This window comes from Mercurialis annua, linkage group LG5 (assembly GCF_937616625.2).
Source record: "Mercurialis annua linkage group LG5, ddMerAnnu1.2, whole genome shotgun sequence".
In the NCBI taxonomy this organism is placed as follows: domain Eukaryota; kingdom Viridiplantae; phylum Streptophyta; class Magnoliopsida; order Malpighiales; family Euphorbiaceae; genus Mercurialis; species Mercurialis annua.
Genome location: NC_065574.1, coordinates 53,456,688 through 53,472,971, shown reverse-complemented (window position 1 = coordinate 53,472,971; position 16,284 = coordinate 53,456,688). Strand labels below are relative to the sequence as shown.

At 30.8% G+C, this 16,284-nt stretch overlaps 3 protein-coding genes and 1 non-coding gene across 4 annotated transcripts; 1 reads left to right on the top strand and 3 right to left on the bottom strand.

Moving 5' to 3' along the window:
• Window positions 1–725: 725 nt before the first annotated feature.
• Window positions 726–4,524, bottom strand: LOC126683398 (urease accessory protein G). Its single transcript, XM_050379273.2, has 8 exons — window positions 4,264–4,524; window positions 3,987–4,169; window positions 3,129–3,189; window positions 2,427–2,628; window positions 2,014–2,135; window positions 1,824–1,928; window positions 1,396–1,548; window positions 726–834 (listed from the first exon to the last, which is right to left on the bottom strand). The coding sequence occupies exons 1-7, from the start codon at window positions 4,311–4,313 to the stop codon at window positions 1,465–1,467; spliced, it is 807 nt and encodes a 268-aa protein (XP_050235230.1). The 5' UTR covers window positions 4,314–4,524; the 3' UTR covers window positions 726–834; window positions 1,396–1,464.
• On the bottom strand, window positions 4,506–4,579 carry TRNAT-AGU (transfer RNA threonine (anticodon AGU)). The gene has a single exon. It is a non-coding gene; the product is annotated as a tRNA-Thr (tRNA).
• Window positions 4,580–6,380: 1,801 nt separating this feature from the next.
• LOC126682408 (cytochrome b561 domain-containing protein At4g18260) lies at window positions 6,381–8,868 on the bottom strand. Its single transcript, XM_050378075.2, has 4 exons — window positions 8,690–8,868; window positions 8,442–8,600; window positions 7,412–7,560; window positions 6,381–6,833 (listed from the first exon to the last, which is right to left on the bottom strand). The coding sequence occupies exons 1-4, from the start codon at window positions 8,795–8,797 to the stop codon at window positions 6,479–6,481; spliced, it is 771 nt and encodes a 256-aa protein (XP_050234032.1). The 5' UTR covers window positions 8,798–8,868; the 3' UTR covers window positions 6,381–6,478.
• Window positions 8,869–12,374: 3,506 nt separating this feature from the next.
• LOC126683375 (60S ribosomal protein L18a-2) lies at window positions 12,375–14,620 on the top strand. The gene is made up of 4 exons (XM_050379247.2): window positions 12,375–12,493; window positions 12,607–12,722; window positions 12,816–12,879; window positions 14,121–14,620. Exons 1-4 carry the CDS (start codon window positions 12,479–12,481, stop codon window positions 14,460–14,462), a joined length of 537 nt encoding a protein of 178 aa, XP_050235204.1. The 5' UTR covers window positions 12,375–12,478; the 3' UTR covers window positions 14,463–14,620.
• Window positions 14,621–16,284: the final 1,664 nt, after the last annotated feature.

Below are 16,284 nucleotides of genomic sequence, written 5' to 3'. Positions count from 1 at the left end.
ATCAAAACAAACCAATCCAAATTTTTTGCTTTAATATTTTTTAAGTTTGGTTTTGGTTGAAAAAATTGTTCATCCATAATTAAGTAATTTAGATTAGTATTATAACATTAAGAGCAAATTACTCTAAAATCTCCTACATAAAGTCTCCTACATATCATAAGTCACATTTTGATCTCTCTTTTTTGAAAAACAAACTATTTGACCCCTCACTTTTATTTTCATAAATCATTTAGTCCTTCCATTCATTTTCAGTGTTAGCAACCAAGTCAAAGGACTAAATCAAGAAGAAAAAAAAAATCCAAAAAGAACAATTTGGTTCCCCACTTTTATTTTTGCCTATGATTTAGTCCCTCAAGTTTGAAATTAATTTACCCCTAAATCTTTTAACTTGGTTGACTAATATCAAAAATAGACGGATGGACTAAATTATTGGCAGAATCAAAGTGAGGGACCGAATTGTTTAATTTTCAAATAAAATAATCAAAATATAAATTATGATAAATATAAGAGATTTTAAAGTAATTTGCTCTAACATTAAATCATTCAACCCAAACAATATGGACCCTAATTTTGTTAACTAATATAAAATAATATATATAATAAAAAGAGTACATAAAATGAGAAAAATATGGAAATTTAATGGATATCTTCTATTACAAAAAATAAATTAACAATAAATTAAAAGTCCAACAGAATTTATATTATGGGAGAAAAGGAAAAACAAATTAAAAGAAAATAAGAAGGATTATAAATTAATACTATTATTTAACACACGGTATATATAGAGTTGTAAAATAAATTCACTGGAGTTAATATATATACATAAAATTTTATCTATACTATATATAAAAGCACGGAGAGGGGGGGGGGGGGGGGGACAGGCAAATTTACTGAATAATCCTTTTCAGTTTACTACTAAATAAAGGTTTTATAGTCATTAACTAATTAGTTATTTAATTAATCACTATTATATTTAAAATCCTAATTAGAATAGGTAGCTAAATTATCTCCAATTTAATTTTTAATATGTAAACAATAACTAAATTGTCTCCAAATTAGTAGGAATACCTATCTTTTAGTTTGATTCAACTACAAAATTAAAATACTGTATTTGGTCAATATATTATTATTTAAATTTCTATCTTATTATTTTTAATAATATTATTAATAAAATTAAATTAATTATTTAATTATGATTATTATAAAACCAAAAGAAGAATAAATTCAGTATGGAAAAATTTTTAATAACCGAATATATTTACATTTACAAAAATTCTTAACTAATTTAATATTAATTATAAATAAAAAATTGATATAATTATAATAAATTTATTAATATGTTCATTGAGGAGTTACGTTACGAGCCACGTGCATAGCACGTAATGCGAAACTAGTTTATTTAAAAGACAGATTCTTTGTTTTAAAGAGTACCATCGGAGACGCCGAAACTTTTGAAAGCATATGCTAATGCTGCTTCTTCCCTGTTGTTACCTCCCAGGCCTGTAATATGTGGTTCACAATCCCCTCTACACCCACTCCGTGCTTAACCTACAACTCCAACAAATAAATAAAAATAAAAAGACAACTTATAATAAGGCAGTGTCACTACATGTCAGACCACACACATAATATGTTATTTTGAAAGAGAAGACATAATTTTGCAGCACAAGCTGGGGAGATTGTGATGATGGTGAAAATTGCAGATTTCTATAAGGGTATGCGTAACAAGTGATATCAAAACGATGGACGACAATTTACAAAACAGGCATGCCCATGATGAATAAACGCGACCAAAATGAAACAGCTTACTGAACTGAGCTTACCTGAGCAAAGACAAATGGTCCACCATCACGCATTCGAAGTGCGTCACGTTCCATGACTGCCAAGTCGGCTCCAACAGCTGCAGCAAGGTCGGTCTTGTTGATAACCTAAAAAACAATGAACAAATGCTTCAGTAGAGCTACAAGAATAGCAGCAGCAGCAATGCTTCAAAGGTGGTCGGTGAGTACGTACAAGAAGATCAGCTTGGGTGATGCCAGGGCCACCTTTCCGAGGAATTTTGTCACCACCGGATACATCTATTATATATATGATATAGTCTGCTAGCTCCCTGCTGAAGTTGGCAGCTAAATTATCTGCACCAAGCAAACTCATATATAAGATTAAACCTTTCTATGAGAAACTTAGGGTTGTTAGATCAAGTTTAATTAGATAGTTGCTCCCTTTTCGGTAATTCAAAACATGCTTGGCTATTTGAAATATAAGGCTACCTAAATTTTGTCATCATCTTCACCGCATTTCCTAAGATCTAATGGTAATGTCATTTGCCAAAAAGTAACTATAATTGACTGGTTAAGATCAAAGAGCACTTTATTTTCGCTTATTTATTTATGCATAGCAGGGAAAAGGTGTGTAGTAGCATTTACCTCCACCAGATTCACAAAGTAGGATGTCTGTTTTGAATAACTTAGATAGATCTTCAAGAGGACCAAGGTTAATACTGATATCTTCACGAATTGCAGCATGTGGGCAACCTCCGGTTTCCACAGCACGTATCCTCTCCTCAGGAAGTGCTCCATTCTTAACCAAGAATTCACCATCCTCCTTGGTGAAAATATCATTTGTCACCTGAAATAACAGTAAAGCTATTAATAACTGCTATGACCTGTCATGAATTTAAAACAACCAATAACATGAAAATAACAGATGAACAAATAATAACAATAGGTGACGTAGTTCATAAAATTAAATCTTTTTGTCCTTTTCAATGGCTGTGAATTGCATTCCAAACTCATTATACACAAGCATAATGCATGCAGAGCACAAACGTGAAAGGTGCCAAATTGATGTTCATTAGTAGTTCAGCAGAAGGCATTCATGAAGAGTTAGCCATCCATCTTGAGTTCAAGAAGAAGAATAAATTTCTTGGTTCAGAAGCAGCTGCTAAAATTAAACAAGGATCTAAAATTGGATAATTCGACCTGAAATGATGTTTGAATTTCTTAAAGTAGTAATAAATTAGTAAGTAATCAAATTAAACTTGGAGACCAAACTTTAAAGCATCAGATTATTATTGGACGAGAAAAGTGAGTATATCAGTACTCCAACTTTAAAGGGATGATACTTACAGCTGCAAGACTGTACTTGTCCCGCAAGATTTTGCATATAGCCAACATTAAGGCTGTTTTCCTGCAGCGTAAAGTGGTATTTCATCTCTATCTGACATTGAGTTTACATATAACAGTGCAAATCACAAAATACAGAAGTGAAACCAGTAAAGCCGAAAGGCAAAACATGCCAGAAAAAAGCTAGATTTTAGTAATCTAGAAACAATACTTTAGCACCGGAAAGGAAACTATCTGCCTTGCATCAAATGCAAAAAAACCGGCAAGAGAACAACTTCATTACTCAATTCTTTTACATTTGCATATAAATGGCCACATGATAATTGTTACGAGTAAAATCAAGTCCGTTTAAAAGTCCCATTTACTAGCTTGCTTAGTTCAGGCTTGCTTAGTCCAGTTCCATATCTACATGGTCTAATATAGCCTTACAGCCACCCAAGTCCTGGCCTAAGCACACAAATTGAATGGTTTAGGTACAAAGGTGTTCGAGTAGAAAATTGAATTGTGAAATACGCCAAATGTGTGCTAATTAAACCCAGCCGGATTCTTCTGAGAACAGATATGCAGGACGAGGCCCGAGTCCTAGTAGAGAATGTGATGGAAGATGATCACAATTCTAGTTTATCCCCTAATTCTCTACGCTAAATCACTAAAAATCTCTAATTTCTTTTTGATAATTGGGGAAGAGTGAGCGCTTGTGGGAGGCCTTGAACCCACGACTTAACAAAGTTTTGTCCAGCGAAACAAATTCAACACTACAAAGCACAAGGTGAACTGAACTGAACTAAACCAAAAGAATCAAAACTTCTTAAACTAGCAACACCACTCATATGTTCTACAAAAATAAGAGCAAGTACATACCCAGTACCGACAGGTCCACCAATACCAATAGTAAAAGCTCGTTCATTGAAATCCCTGGTAAGAATTGGAAGAGCTCGTCTACTGAAAAACCCAGGAGAGTAAATGGGTTCATGAGAATGAGGTGCTAATCCATCGTGACTATGGTACGCTCTCCCATCCGCCCCTACCCATGAGCTTGTTCTCCTGTTTTCACCATTAACAATCAAATCAAAAAATTCTAAAGAATTCAAAACTATAAACAACAAATTTCAAATGGGTATCTTTGTTAGGAGATTACTGATCATGATGATGATGGTCGTGGTCATGATGGTGATCATGTGAAGCCATGGACTGTAATATGCAGAGATTTGAGTATAAATTTTATATTTTTTGTAAAAAATTATGCTGTCTCTGTACCAGGTAGCAAATCAAATGCTTCAAAAGTTCGGGCATGAAAAGTTTGATCGGTAGAAGATAAGAATCGAACGGCAGACAAGACAACGTCTCACTCACATGCGGCAAAAGAAAAAAAAAACGAAATGCTTTCATTGAGAGTTGAACTCAAGACCTCCCGCTTACTAAACGGGTGCTCTAACCAACTGAGCTATGAAAGCTTCTTGCTATCGTTCTTGAATCTAACTAATAGATATAAAGTTATTAAATTATTTTGAAAAAATGGTTTAATTTGATCTTTAATTTCGAAAAACTAGAATAAGAATAATTTTGTTATATATATACAAATGACTAAATTGCAATTTATATTGTAATTTAGAGCATCTCCACTCTAGTGCCAAAAATGTCTTACAATGCTATAATTTAGCATTTAATATAAAAAAACACATCTCCATTTACACTTCTATTTCATGTGCTAAATTAAGCATATGCTAAACATTGTGTCAAATTTGTTAGAAAATTTAGCATATGCTAAACATTGTGTCAAATTTGTTAGAAAATTTAGCATATGCCAAACTTTAGTATATCTAAATTATTTACAGATTTGCCATCAATAATAATAATCACTTACAAAATTATAAATTTAGCATTTAGTTTAGCATTTTGCATTGGAGTGAATTTCAATAATATGTGCTATGTAGAGCATTTTATCTTATTTTGTGCTAAAAATAGCATAAAAAATACAACATGCAATGAAGATGCTAGCTTAGATTCATTCCTAAGTTTATATTCACCTTTAAACTTTTAGAAAAGAAAAATTATTTTCATTAAACTGAGAAATCGAATAAAAATGAATTGTACTTTACTTGTTAAATCGTGTCGACTTTTAAAAAACAAAAAATCAAGGAATTTGATATATTTTCTTCCTATGCGCACCCTTAATAGTTTACTTGAATATATGAGAGTAAATTACTATAAAGGTCTCCATTTATATTATAATTAAAACTTTTGTTTTTTTTTTCTTTCGTCAACGATTTAATCCTTCCGTTCATTTTTGTATTAGTCAACCGAGTCAAATGACTAAATTAAGAATAAAAATAAAAAAAATACTATGACTCTTACTTTTGTTTCCGTCAACAATTGTTTCCCTTGTGAATCATGTTTGAAAAATAATTTATTCTTAAATCTTTTAACTCAGTAATTATTAAAAGGCTTAATCACCAAAAAAAAACCCCACCTTTTAGCCCCTTTTCAAATGCACTCTGACGTTGCAATTTTGTCAGTTGCATCCTAATTTGTACCTTTGGTTTTCAATTACACCCTCAAGTAATAAATTGATCTCTTTTTATTTGAAAAAAGTTAAAATAAGTCATCTATTTTTAACTTTTTATGTGAAAAAGAGTTCAAACGAGTACTTATATTTTATAAGGGTTTTTATGAATTTTTTCCGAGTGAAAAAAATCCAATTTGATTTTGAGGATGAAATTGAAATCCAAAAGTGTGAATTATGGTGCAACTGACAAAATTGCAACGTCAGGGTGCAACTGAAAAAGGGTTTAAAGGTGAGGGTTTTTTTGTGATTAAGTCTTATTAAAAAGAAATTTTTTTTATTCAGTTGACTAACACTTAAAATAGACGAATAAACTAAATTGTTGACAAAAATAAAAATAAAAAATCATAATATTTAACTTTCCAATATGAAAAATTAAAATGTGAATTATAATATATATGTCCGGTTCAATATAATTTGCTCATAATATAACCTATCAATTATCTGAACATTACAATACATTTATCATAATCACTAGTGTATTCTCACTCATTAAAATAGATTATTATATACAAATATGCTCACATAATTACATTCTTTTGTAATGCAACGTGGCAATACTTATACAATTTCTAAATCACCCCTATAATAAATGTTCTATTTCATTATATCCATTAATAATTCTGGACAAAGAATAGATCACCACAGGAAAATTCAAATCCAAAACATATCTATAGTAAAGTACCCATAACTAAATTGTAAAGAAATTATGAAATGTAATTGAAAATGAAACAAATATTTATAAGTTTATAACTAATAATTAGTCCTATATTTTTAAAATATTAATTAATTAGTCAAATAAATTTTTGAGTGCATTTCTCTTGCTACAAGCTTCAAGCACCAACACTTTTTGAGCATCACTTTGAGGATTGACTTGATTGGCTGGTAGCATTGGATTTGGCTCATCAATATCTCCTAAAATCACTCCTTGTTTTTGCAAATATACCCATTTGTCTTGAAAAAGATAGAAAAATGACATGAATGAGATTTGGGCAGTGAAAAGTATGGTCCAAATTCTTGTTTTTGCTGATAATTTGTTGTGGTATGCATTCAAGCCTGTGTATATGTTGATGATACCAATTAGAGAGATTATTGTTCCAAGTAACCAATGTAAAAAGTACCATGTGCCTCTTCTTTTACTCCCTCTGCGCACGGAAATGAAAATAAGTTAAGAGTCGGTTTGGTTCAAATGATTTACACATTTTTTATGTAATTTGATTGAATTTCTACAAAATACGTGTTTGATATGCTAGTGGAATTCCTATTTATTACTATTTTAAAAATATTAAAAATATAAATCATATAATATATAATAAGAATTTTATATTTAATCGTGATACTAAATATAGGAACTCATTTTTAAATGAGCTTGAAATAGAATTTATTTAGAAATGAAATGAATTCCACACTAGAATTGAAACAAACAAACCTTAAAAGTTAAAATTAATTTTTTATGATAAAAGCACATATTTTTTCTGTTTTTTAGCCATTTAAGCTCTCGATATTTTAAATGGTTCAAATAAACCTCACGTTTGGAAAAATTCACAGAAACACTTAAAATTGGAGGGGCTAAACGTCACAAAAATAAAGTAAAAGTGTTTAAGTGTCATATTCAAAAAAAATTAAAAGGCTTAAAAATTTAAACTCACATTACCATTGATTTTGTTTTATAGTCAAGTAACTGTTAAAAGTTTTAACCCGCAATATTAGCTTATGAACTTACTTAAGAGGTCTTAGAAATCCAATGATAGCTTGGACCCAAATAGCCCCATAAAGTGCTAGACCTATCCTTTGGTGATTGTTATCAAATGCATTCTCAAAGGATTTTATGGACATTATAGCACCAGCTGTGGCAAGAAGCACTGACAGTACCTGCCCAAAATGTAAACAAAAACAAGAATTAAAACATTTAATTTTCTATCTATTGTATACTCAATTTATAGGAACTAATTATTGTGTCATATTGTACACTTGATCTTACTTCTTGCTTAAATAGCAATAATGTTTAATTACAACTTAATTAAAAATTCAAGAAACTGTAATATATATATATATATATATATATATATATATATATATATATATATATATATATATATATAAAAGCAAATGATTAGGATCACATGCATATATTTTTCATCTAACAACTACACTCATGAAGACAAATCTTCTTCTTCAATCACATTATTGATGAAACATTTTATAAACACATTGAACTACCTAAATTACATATGCTTTTCTTGCTTTTTAAGTATTCATCATCATGCCGGTGAGACCTAGCCCGAGTGGCTAAGGCTCTCCAAATGCATTCCCGATGCTTTGTTTCGAGTATCAGCATAATCTATTGTTTCGGCTAATTTAACTCATAATCCGAACATCTAACCTAACTAATCATATCTCCGTTAAAAAAAAATAGTTGCCATCGTAAGAATGGTTAAGCTAATTTTGTTAACTCTAAATTGAAAAAGAATTAAAAAAAACCTATTAAAGGGGGGAAAATGAAAAAGAAACAAAATAATTGGAGACATCATTATTAAAGTTAAAGTGGGATATATCATATATATGCATGATGATGATGAACTTAACAAAAGATATTGCATGATCACAAACTGACTCTAAAAGTAACACATTGACATTGTTTTTTTAAAAAAAAAACTTTTTTTTATTCTTTTTACTTTTGTTTTTTATTTTCTATTCTTTGAATGAAGCAAACTGAAGAATGAGTTGCAGAATAAATTAAGGAATTGAATTACCTGCAAAACTAGATGAAGATAGAAGAAAACCTTCTTTTTCCCACCTTCTTCTCTATGGGACATTCTAATAATGAGTATACCAAGTGGTGCTAAAAATCCCATGGAGAGCCATAACAAAATTCCATGAAGAGCAACATCAGATTTTAACTTAGGACTTGACTGCACAAATATGATCATAATCAAACCCTAATGAAAATTAAAAAAAAAAAAACAGAAACGAAGAGAAGTTTTTATATATATTTAAATACCTTGTGATCCAAGGCAACTTCATGAGATAAGCAAGAAGCAAATGGAAGGAGAGCAACAAAAATTAGAAGCATTCTTAAACTAATTACTGCTAAATTAAGATTTTGCATTCTTCAAGAACTGAATATATAAACCCTAGCTAGTGCTTGAGTGCTTTCTTTATTTTCTTTAGGAATATAAATAAGGAAAAAACAGCAACAAAAAATATATATATATAGATAGATTCGGATGGCAACTAACAAAGGTTTATGAAACTAGTAGACAAAATAAAAAGGCCAAATGTTGTAAAAAGGCCAAACCTTTTACAAAAGTTTCATAAAAGTCCTGACCTTTCAATTTTGTCGATTTTGGCCAAAAACTGATTATTTGGTTTCACAAAAGTCCTGACATTTCAATTTTGTCGATTTTGGCCAAAAATTGATTATTTGTTTTCACAAAAGTCCTGACCTTTCAATATTTGGCATGCCACATAGGCGCCACATATGCGTCACATAGGCAAATTGAAATTAAATTAACAGTTGGCCACAATTGAAACCAAATAATTTGTTTTTGGCCAAAATTGACAAAATTGAAAGGTCGGGACTTTTGTGAAACTTTTATAAAAGATTTGGCCTTTTTACAACATTTGGCCAAATAAAAATGTTTTATGAGATTTTATAAGAGTATGGGCGTTTTAGTGGTGGTTGCTTGCAGTCTTGTACAGGAAGCAGGATTAGAAAAAACAACAAAATTATATAGAAAGTGGAGATTATTATGAATAGTTTTATTATTTGTTTTTCAAAGAAGTGGGGTTGACATTTTGGCAAGCTTTTTAGGTTGCGCAAAAGAGAATGTGGGGTGGCAAAATACTAACATTGTCAATTCTCTGGTTAATTGATTCAGAAAGGCCAATATGATAGAATTTGTGGTGTAATTTATAATTAACCAAAAGCATATTAAAAAATTGCAGGAGCTTTCTAGAATAAAGTAAGCATAGTTAAATAGCCAAATGACTAAAAAGTGCCAAACATTTTATGAAAGTTTTATAAAGGCTTAATTCCTTAAAAAAACCCCACCTTGTATTTTTTCTTCGTTTATACCCTGACCTTATAAAAACACCATTTGTACCCAATTTTGGGTTTTTATGTTTCATCTCTACCCAAAAGCATTAAATTGTACTTTTTTCATTTGGAAAAGAGTTTAAAACATACTTTTTTCTATTTTAAAATATACAAATAGATCCTTAAACTTAAAAAATAATCAAATACATCCAAATAATTAATTAATTTTTTTAATTTGATAAAATAATAAAAAATTAAAAAAAATTATTATTATTTTTAATTTTTTTTGTCGGAAATATTTTTAAAAAATTAAAAAAAAAATTCGAAATATTTTTTAGAAAAATTTAAAAAAATTATTATTATTTTTAATTTTTTGAAAAAGATGGTATTTTTGTACTATTAATAACATTAATATCTAATTCGTATATAAGTTAAAAATGAAGGATTGTTTTAAACTTTTTTTTAACTGAAAAGAGTACAATTTAATGCTTTTGGGTAGAGATGAAACATAAAAACTCAAAATTGGGTACACATGGTGTTTTTACAAGGTCAGGGTATAAACGAAAAAAAAATGCAAGGTGGAGGTTTTTTAAGGAATTAAGCCTTTTATAAAAGTTCAAACCTTTTAATTTTATCTGTATCATCCTGAGATATAGATTTTCGTTTTAATATTGTCCAACTATGCGATTTTGTTTATGTGCACATAAGTAAAATCGCATCGTTGGATGTAATTGAAACGAAATTCTGCGTTTCAGGACAAATTGGATAAAATTAAAAAATTTGCATTTTTATATAATTTTTATAAAAGATTAGTTTTTTTTAATCATTTGGCCTACTTAGATTTGTTTGCAGCTGAGTTTTTGATGCTAACATTCAGGTAGTAATTTCTGAATTTCTAAATATTCCCATATGCACATATATATTAAACTTAATTTAGGTGTTGCTTTATGATTTGTAATAATTTCAAGTGATAACAGATAGGAGGTACATTATTTTCAATTCTGACATTATTCTATATAATTATAAGACCAACCAATTGAACATTATTATTATTTTCGTAGAACGTCTCACTTTGATCATTGTAATCCAATTTAACTTTTGGTCCCATTTTGATTATTGTGATTAACTTCATCTTCTGCCCTTACCCTTCCAGCATTAAATTCTTAAAGTTTCTATTTTTTTTATATAAAGTTAAATTAGTGATTAAATTTAATTAATTTTTCTAGCTAAATTTTAATTTTTCTTTCAACTAAAATTCACTCCTTCAAATTTATACACATTTACAAATATAATTATCAATAAGAATATTGTTGTAATCAGTAGCCATAAATAAAAGAGATGTACACTATTAAAGAAGAACGTTTTTTTTTCGATAATTGGGAATGAGGAGCGCTTATGAGAAAAATTGAACTCACAACTTAACAGAATATTGTCCAACGCCTGTACTAAATTTTACTTTAAAGAAGTAAAATAGATTATCCAATTATAATGGTTCCATTATTTCATATTTCAATTGATATAATATTACAGTTTAAATATGTACTAATTTATTTTAAGAATTGAGAAATATGCGTTTATAAATTTATTTGTGTCAATTTATTTGATTCGACTTTAAATTTAGTGAAATCTTAAAAAATTTAGTATAGTATAAAGGCATTTTTTATTTTTGATTAACAGCACCTCTAGTCTTGTAAAGGGGATTCTTTGAAATAGATGGTCCTTAAAGGAAAACCTTTTTTCGTTAATCTACTAGGTAGAGTTAAACATATGGATTATTACTAGGGTTAACAAGTCACTATAATCATTACCTTTGAATTATTTCCAATATGAAGAAATTAGTTTTGGTGGACTGTCACTATCATCTTTATTTGATTGGTAATATTAAAAAATTTGTATCATAGTTTAGAGTTTCATTGCATTCATATATATAATCATTAGATTTGTATAATATATAAAATAGTTATAATAAATTTAAATTTTTTTATATAATAAATGTGAATATTTAAAACAAAACAAAGTAGAAAGTGAATTATTTGATCCGAATGAATTATTTAATTTCGAATCACAAATACAAAAACCAGAAAGATAAAGTGTATTATACTTTGGTTCTGATAATCGAGGGAGGGGGAGTGCTTGTGTGGAAAATGAACCCACGACCTTGACAGTTTGTTGTCTAGCGTTTATACCATTTGAATTACAGTTTGTTGGTTAAAGTGTATTATACTTAATTAATTAAAATAGTTGAGAGTGAATTATTTAATTCCTGATGCAAGAGACCCGGTTAACCATTTACTCGTTTGAGTGATTATCTTTTCAATTTTATATCGTCTGAATTACATAAAAATATACTTAATCATGGGTCGAGTTAGAGTATGAGGTTGACAGACTTTATTAATTTAATGTAAACCAAATCCTGGTCTGAGATCGGTTCAGATTTTATATTTACCACCCAAATCCGACCTTCATACTTTATATATGCGGGATCGAACCAAATTTTTAGAAATTTACATAAAAATTGTAAAATTTTAAAAGGCCGAGCCCGTCTATAAAATAGCGGACTGGACAGACACCCAAATTCATGAACAGAAGTAGAGACCCATATGAATACAAGCCCACATATGAGCGGACAATTGGGCTTTCGACATAACAGTATCAACCACGCTCAGCTCTATCAATTATAGAAAATTAGGGTTTTCAATCAATTTGAACAGATCATTACAATTTACAATCCGCTACTCTCCCCTCATAGAAATGGGTGTTTACAGGGTACGTTCGTTTCAAATTCTAATTTTTCTATATCAATTTTATGTTCCTTAAAAGTGTTTGCATTTCTACCAGTTCTAGCTTTGATTGAGTTATGTGTTATCGTGTGTGTGCAGTTTCACCAATACCAGGTTGTTGGTAGGGCGTTGCCCACCGACTCCGATGAGCAACCCAAGATTTACCGGATGAAGCTCTGGGCCACCAATGAGGTTCGGGCCAAGTCAAAATTCTGGTCAGGGTTTGATTTTTTTTAGGGATTGAATGCTGTTGTGTTGGATTTTTTGATTGCATTTTAACTTTTGTTGATGTTCGACTCTGTTTACAGGTACTTCTTGAGGAAGCTGAAGAAGGTCAAGAGGAGCAATGGTCAAGTTCTGGCCATCAATGAGGTATAACTAAATTTTATGTCTATTAAAATCATTGATTTCGATGTATTTTCCTGTGTTTCGATTGTAACGGTCATAACTTTAGCTTTAGTTTCCTTAGTTGTTATTTCACTCGACTAAATTTGGATCTGCGTGAGGATCATCTTTATTGAAATATGCGTCTTACTGAAGCTTTGATACTGGTTTTCCTTTATTGTGCCTCTATTTGATTAAGTTAAGTATTGATGATGTGGAAGAAAACTGGATCAATTTCATTCATTCTTATGCGACTTCATTTTATACAGTCTAGTTGGAATTGTAGATTCCTATTTGGTCACTGCGATAGCAATGCAAGGATAATATTGTACGTACTGAACTTGTTTGGTTAATCTATAAAATGAACTGAAGTTTCAAATACACCGGACTTGACCATGACCTGAGGTGCGTCAATATTTGTCAGTATGGACCATTCATTGTGTATTCCTACATAGTGTTTTTTTTTTACAATTTCCTCTGCTAATCATCACCGCTTAGGTTGAATTATAAAGCAACTACATCTCTAATACCAGTCCTTCTTACCCAGTTTATAGGGATTTCATAGTCTTCTTTTGATGTAAAATTCATTCTGTGTACTTTCTTCTTGCTGTTTTTTAACATGAATTTTGTGTTCTGTTTCTGCTGAATTAAGAACTGAATTTGTGTTGAACCCTTTAAAAACTCATGAACTATAGTTTTTGATGCTGCATTATCTGGTCAGTGCAGATTGTACTGTTCCTGCTTGACCCGTCCCCTTGAAGCAAGATGGCTTGTGTTGCTTTTGTTATATGTTTCTCTATGCTATTTCATTTTGTTTGTGACGAACACTGCAGCAACTACATTTTTTCTTGATTTAGTTGAAAATCACTCTACAGCCAATTTGCAACGAGCAATATTTTCCTTGTGCACTTTTCTATCAGGATTTTTTACATTACTTTTCTTTATTATGATCTTTATGCTGCTGCTGTGCTACAAAATCTGTTGCATAGAATGATATCTTCCTATTGTTAGGACCTTATGAGAATGGATTAAACCTTTGTTTTGTTGAATCAAGTACATATTTCATCCGTAGGATGGCTGAAAAATCTGAAATTCTAGTATTTTACCCTTTAAATTCTAGGATTTTGGTCAAATCCTGGGATCTTCATTTTGTTACTTTATTAAGTGAAGTTGTGTTAACTGCATTTCTGTTCTCTGATCATTTTTGTTAAATCATAAATGTCATATAGATTTATGAGAAGAACCCAACCACGATCAAGAACTACGGTATCTGGCTGCGATACCAAAGTCGGACTGGGTACCACAACATGTACAAGGAATACAGAGATACCACATTGAATGGTGGAGTCGAACAGATGTACACCGAGATGGCCTCTCGCCACAGAGTCAGGTTCCCTTGTATTCAGATCATCAAGACGGCGACCATTCCGGCTAAGCTATGCAAAAGAGAGAGCACCAAACAATTTCACAACTCCAAGATTAAGTTCCCACTGGTGTTCAAGAAGGTCAGGCCACCAACTAGGAAGCTCAAGACAACTTACAAGGCTTCCAGACCAAACTTGTTTATGTAATTCCGTCCAATGAGTTTGTTTAAATGAGAGATCAAAGCTCTGCCTACTTTTGGATTTTAGACTTGCCTAAAGATTATCATAATTTTGCCGTTAGTTTATTTTTGCTGTTCTGCTACTAAAAAAATGAAATTGTATTGAGATGGATTAGTCTTTATTTTCGTTTGCTTCTCTTTAGTTTATCATTCAAGGTTCAGTATATGTAGCTCTAACCTTCAATAGTCTCTATTAGGCTAATGAAATTAATGAGATTTCGATAATTTGCTAAATCTTAGGTTCGATTTTTTCCACAAAGCGCTTTTCCTCCGGCCCTCCCCAATTATATATATAAAAAATTATATTATAAACTTCACTGCAACAGTAAATCTAAATGGCTCAAAGCTTAATCTATCAGGTCGAGAGGAATTCAGTATTTTTGAAGATTGGAAGCTAGTTTTTGGAGTTGCTCTCTGGAAAATTTGGCTTTGGCGGAATCATTCAGTTTTGGCTAATAAAGGGTCCTCGGTTGCTCATGTTGTCTTGGATATTCAGAGACAAGTTGATTATATCAAAGTTGCGCAGGCTAACCACATCCAGAGTTTAGTTCAGTCTCATGAGAGAAAAGATATTGCAATCAGTTGGCATTGTACTCCTGAAAACTGGATTAAAATTAACACCGTCCACTGGAATTGCAAAGGCATGAGGTATTGCTAGAGATAGTTCTGGGAAGTGGCTCGCCGGTTTTTCGACAACTATTGGCCAAGGTTCGGTCCTGGAAGCGGAATTCCGAGGAGTGTTTCACGGCCTTCATATGGGGTGGAATCTAGGCGCAAAAAAGATTTTTCTCGAAGTGGATAGTAAGACGGTAGTGGATAAAATCTCTGATCATTCCGAAGCAGCTCATTTCTCCAACATTGTTGCTGCTATCAGAGCTCTTATTGACAGAGATTGGGAAGTAAAGGTGTGTCATATCTACAGGGAAGCAAATTTTGCTGCTGATCACCTGGCGTCTCTTGGTGATGACTATTTGATTGGTTTTCAGTTTCATGAGCAGGTGCCTCATAGCGTCGTTCATTGGATCATGCATGACTTATATGGAGTCTCTTATGACATAAATGTTCTTATTTAGTTTGCTTTAGGCTTTTGCCTCTTCCTTTGTACCAAAGAGAAAATGGCTCAAAGCTAATAAAGTGCGGTTTTCTCACAAAGGCAGGGGATTAGTGTTAATTGTGTGGTAAAACAAATGAGGAGGGATAATACAAGCTCTTGCAGCAGCATTCCAAGGCGTTTTTCTCGCCAGTGGTGGCGGAAACCATAGCTATCGGATATATAATACAATCATCACAATTATTGTGTTGCCCCTACAATGCTCTATTCATATTTTGCGAAATTTAATATGAGTATTTTTATTCTTAGTTTGTCTATATTATCTAAATGCGTTAAAGACTGCATCTTATTGAGATGGTAATAAAATTTGTCAAATAATTTTAAAATTACAAAATTATCAAAAAAAAAAATTAAAATTACAAATTCTTTATTTTACAGTGTGTTATAATATTATAAATAAATAATATTAATATTATGTTTTAATAAAACAAAAGATAAACTTTAAATGTTAAATTATAAGTTTACCAATTAATAAAAAATAAAATTAATGAATTGATGTTCTTCTCATGAATCGCAAAATATGAATATATGAAAGTGAAAGGACACCATATTAAAATACGGCGTCCTTTCTGGAAATGTCCAAAATCGTTTAATTATTTATCTTTTAAATTTGTAAGAAGATATGCTAATAATACGAGCTATAGCTCAAATGGTATAAGCGATGGGCAGCAAATGCCAA

Excerpts from the sequence above, each read along its gene's own strand:
- LOC126683398 (XM_050379273.2), bottom strand. The coding sequence starts at position 4,313 with ATGGCTTCACATGATCACCATCATGACCACGACCATCATCATCATGAT. Across the intron at positions 2,136-2,426 it reads ACTTTGTGAATCTGGTGGAG|ATAATTTAGCTGCCAACTTC; the intron begins GTAAATGCTACT and ends TGCTTGGTGCAG. Across the intron at positions 1,549-1,823 it reads GACCATTTGTCTTTGCTCAG|GTTAAGCACGGAGTGGGTGT; the intron begins GTAAGCTCAGTT and ends TTGGAGTTGTAG.
- LOC126682408 (XM_050378075.2), bottom strand. The coding sequence starts at position 8,797 with ATGCAAAATCTTAATTTAGCAGTAATTAGTTTAAGAATGCTTCTAATT. Across the intron at positions 8,601-8,689 it reads AAGTTGCCTTGGATCACAAG|TCAAGTCCTAAGTTAAAATC; the intron begins GTATTTAAATAT and ends ATATTTGTGCAG. Across the intron at positions 6,834-7,411 it reads GGATTTCTAAGACCTCTTAA|AGGGAGTAAAAGAAGAGGCA; the intron begins GTAAGTTCATAA and ends TTCCGTGCGCAG.
- LOC126683375 (XM_050379247.2), top strand. Across the intron at positions 12,723-12,815 it reads CGGGCCAAGTCAAAATTCTG|GTACTTCTTGAGGAAGCTGA; the intron begins GTCAGGGTTTGA and ends CTCTGTTTACAG. Across the intron at positions 12,880-14,120 it reads AAGTTCTGGCCATCAATGAG|ATTTATGAGAAGAACCCAAC; the intron begins GTATAACTAAAT and ends AATGTCATATAG.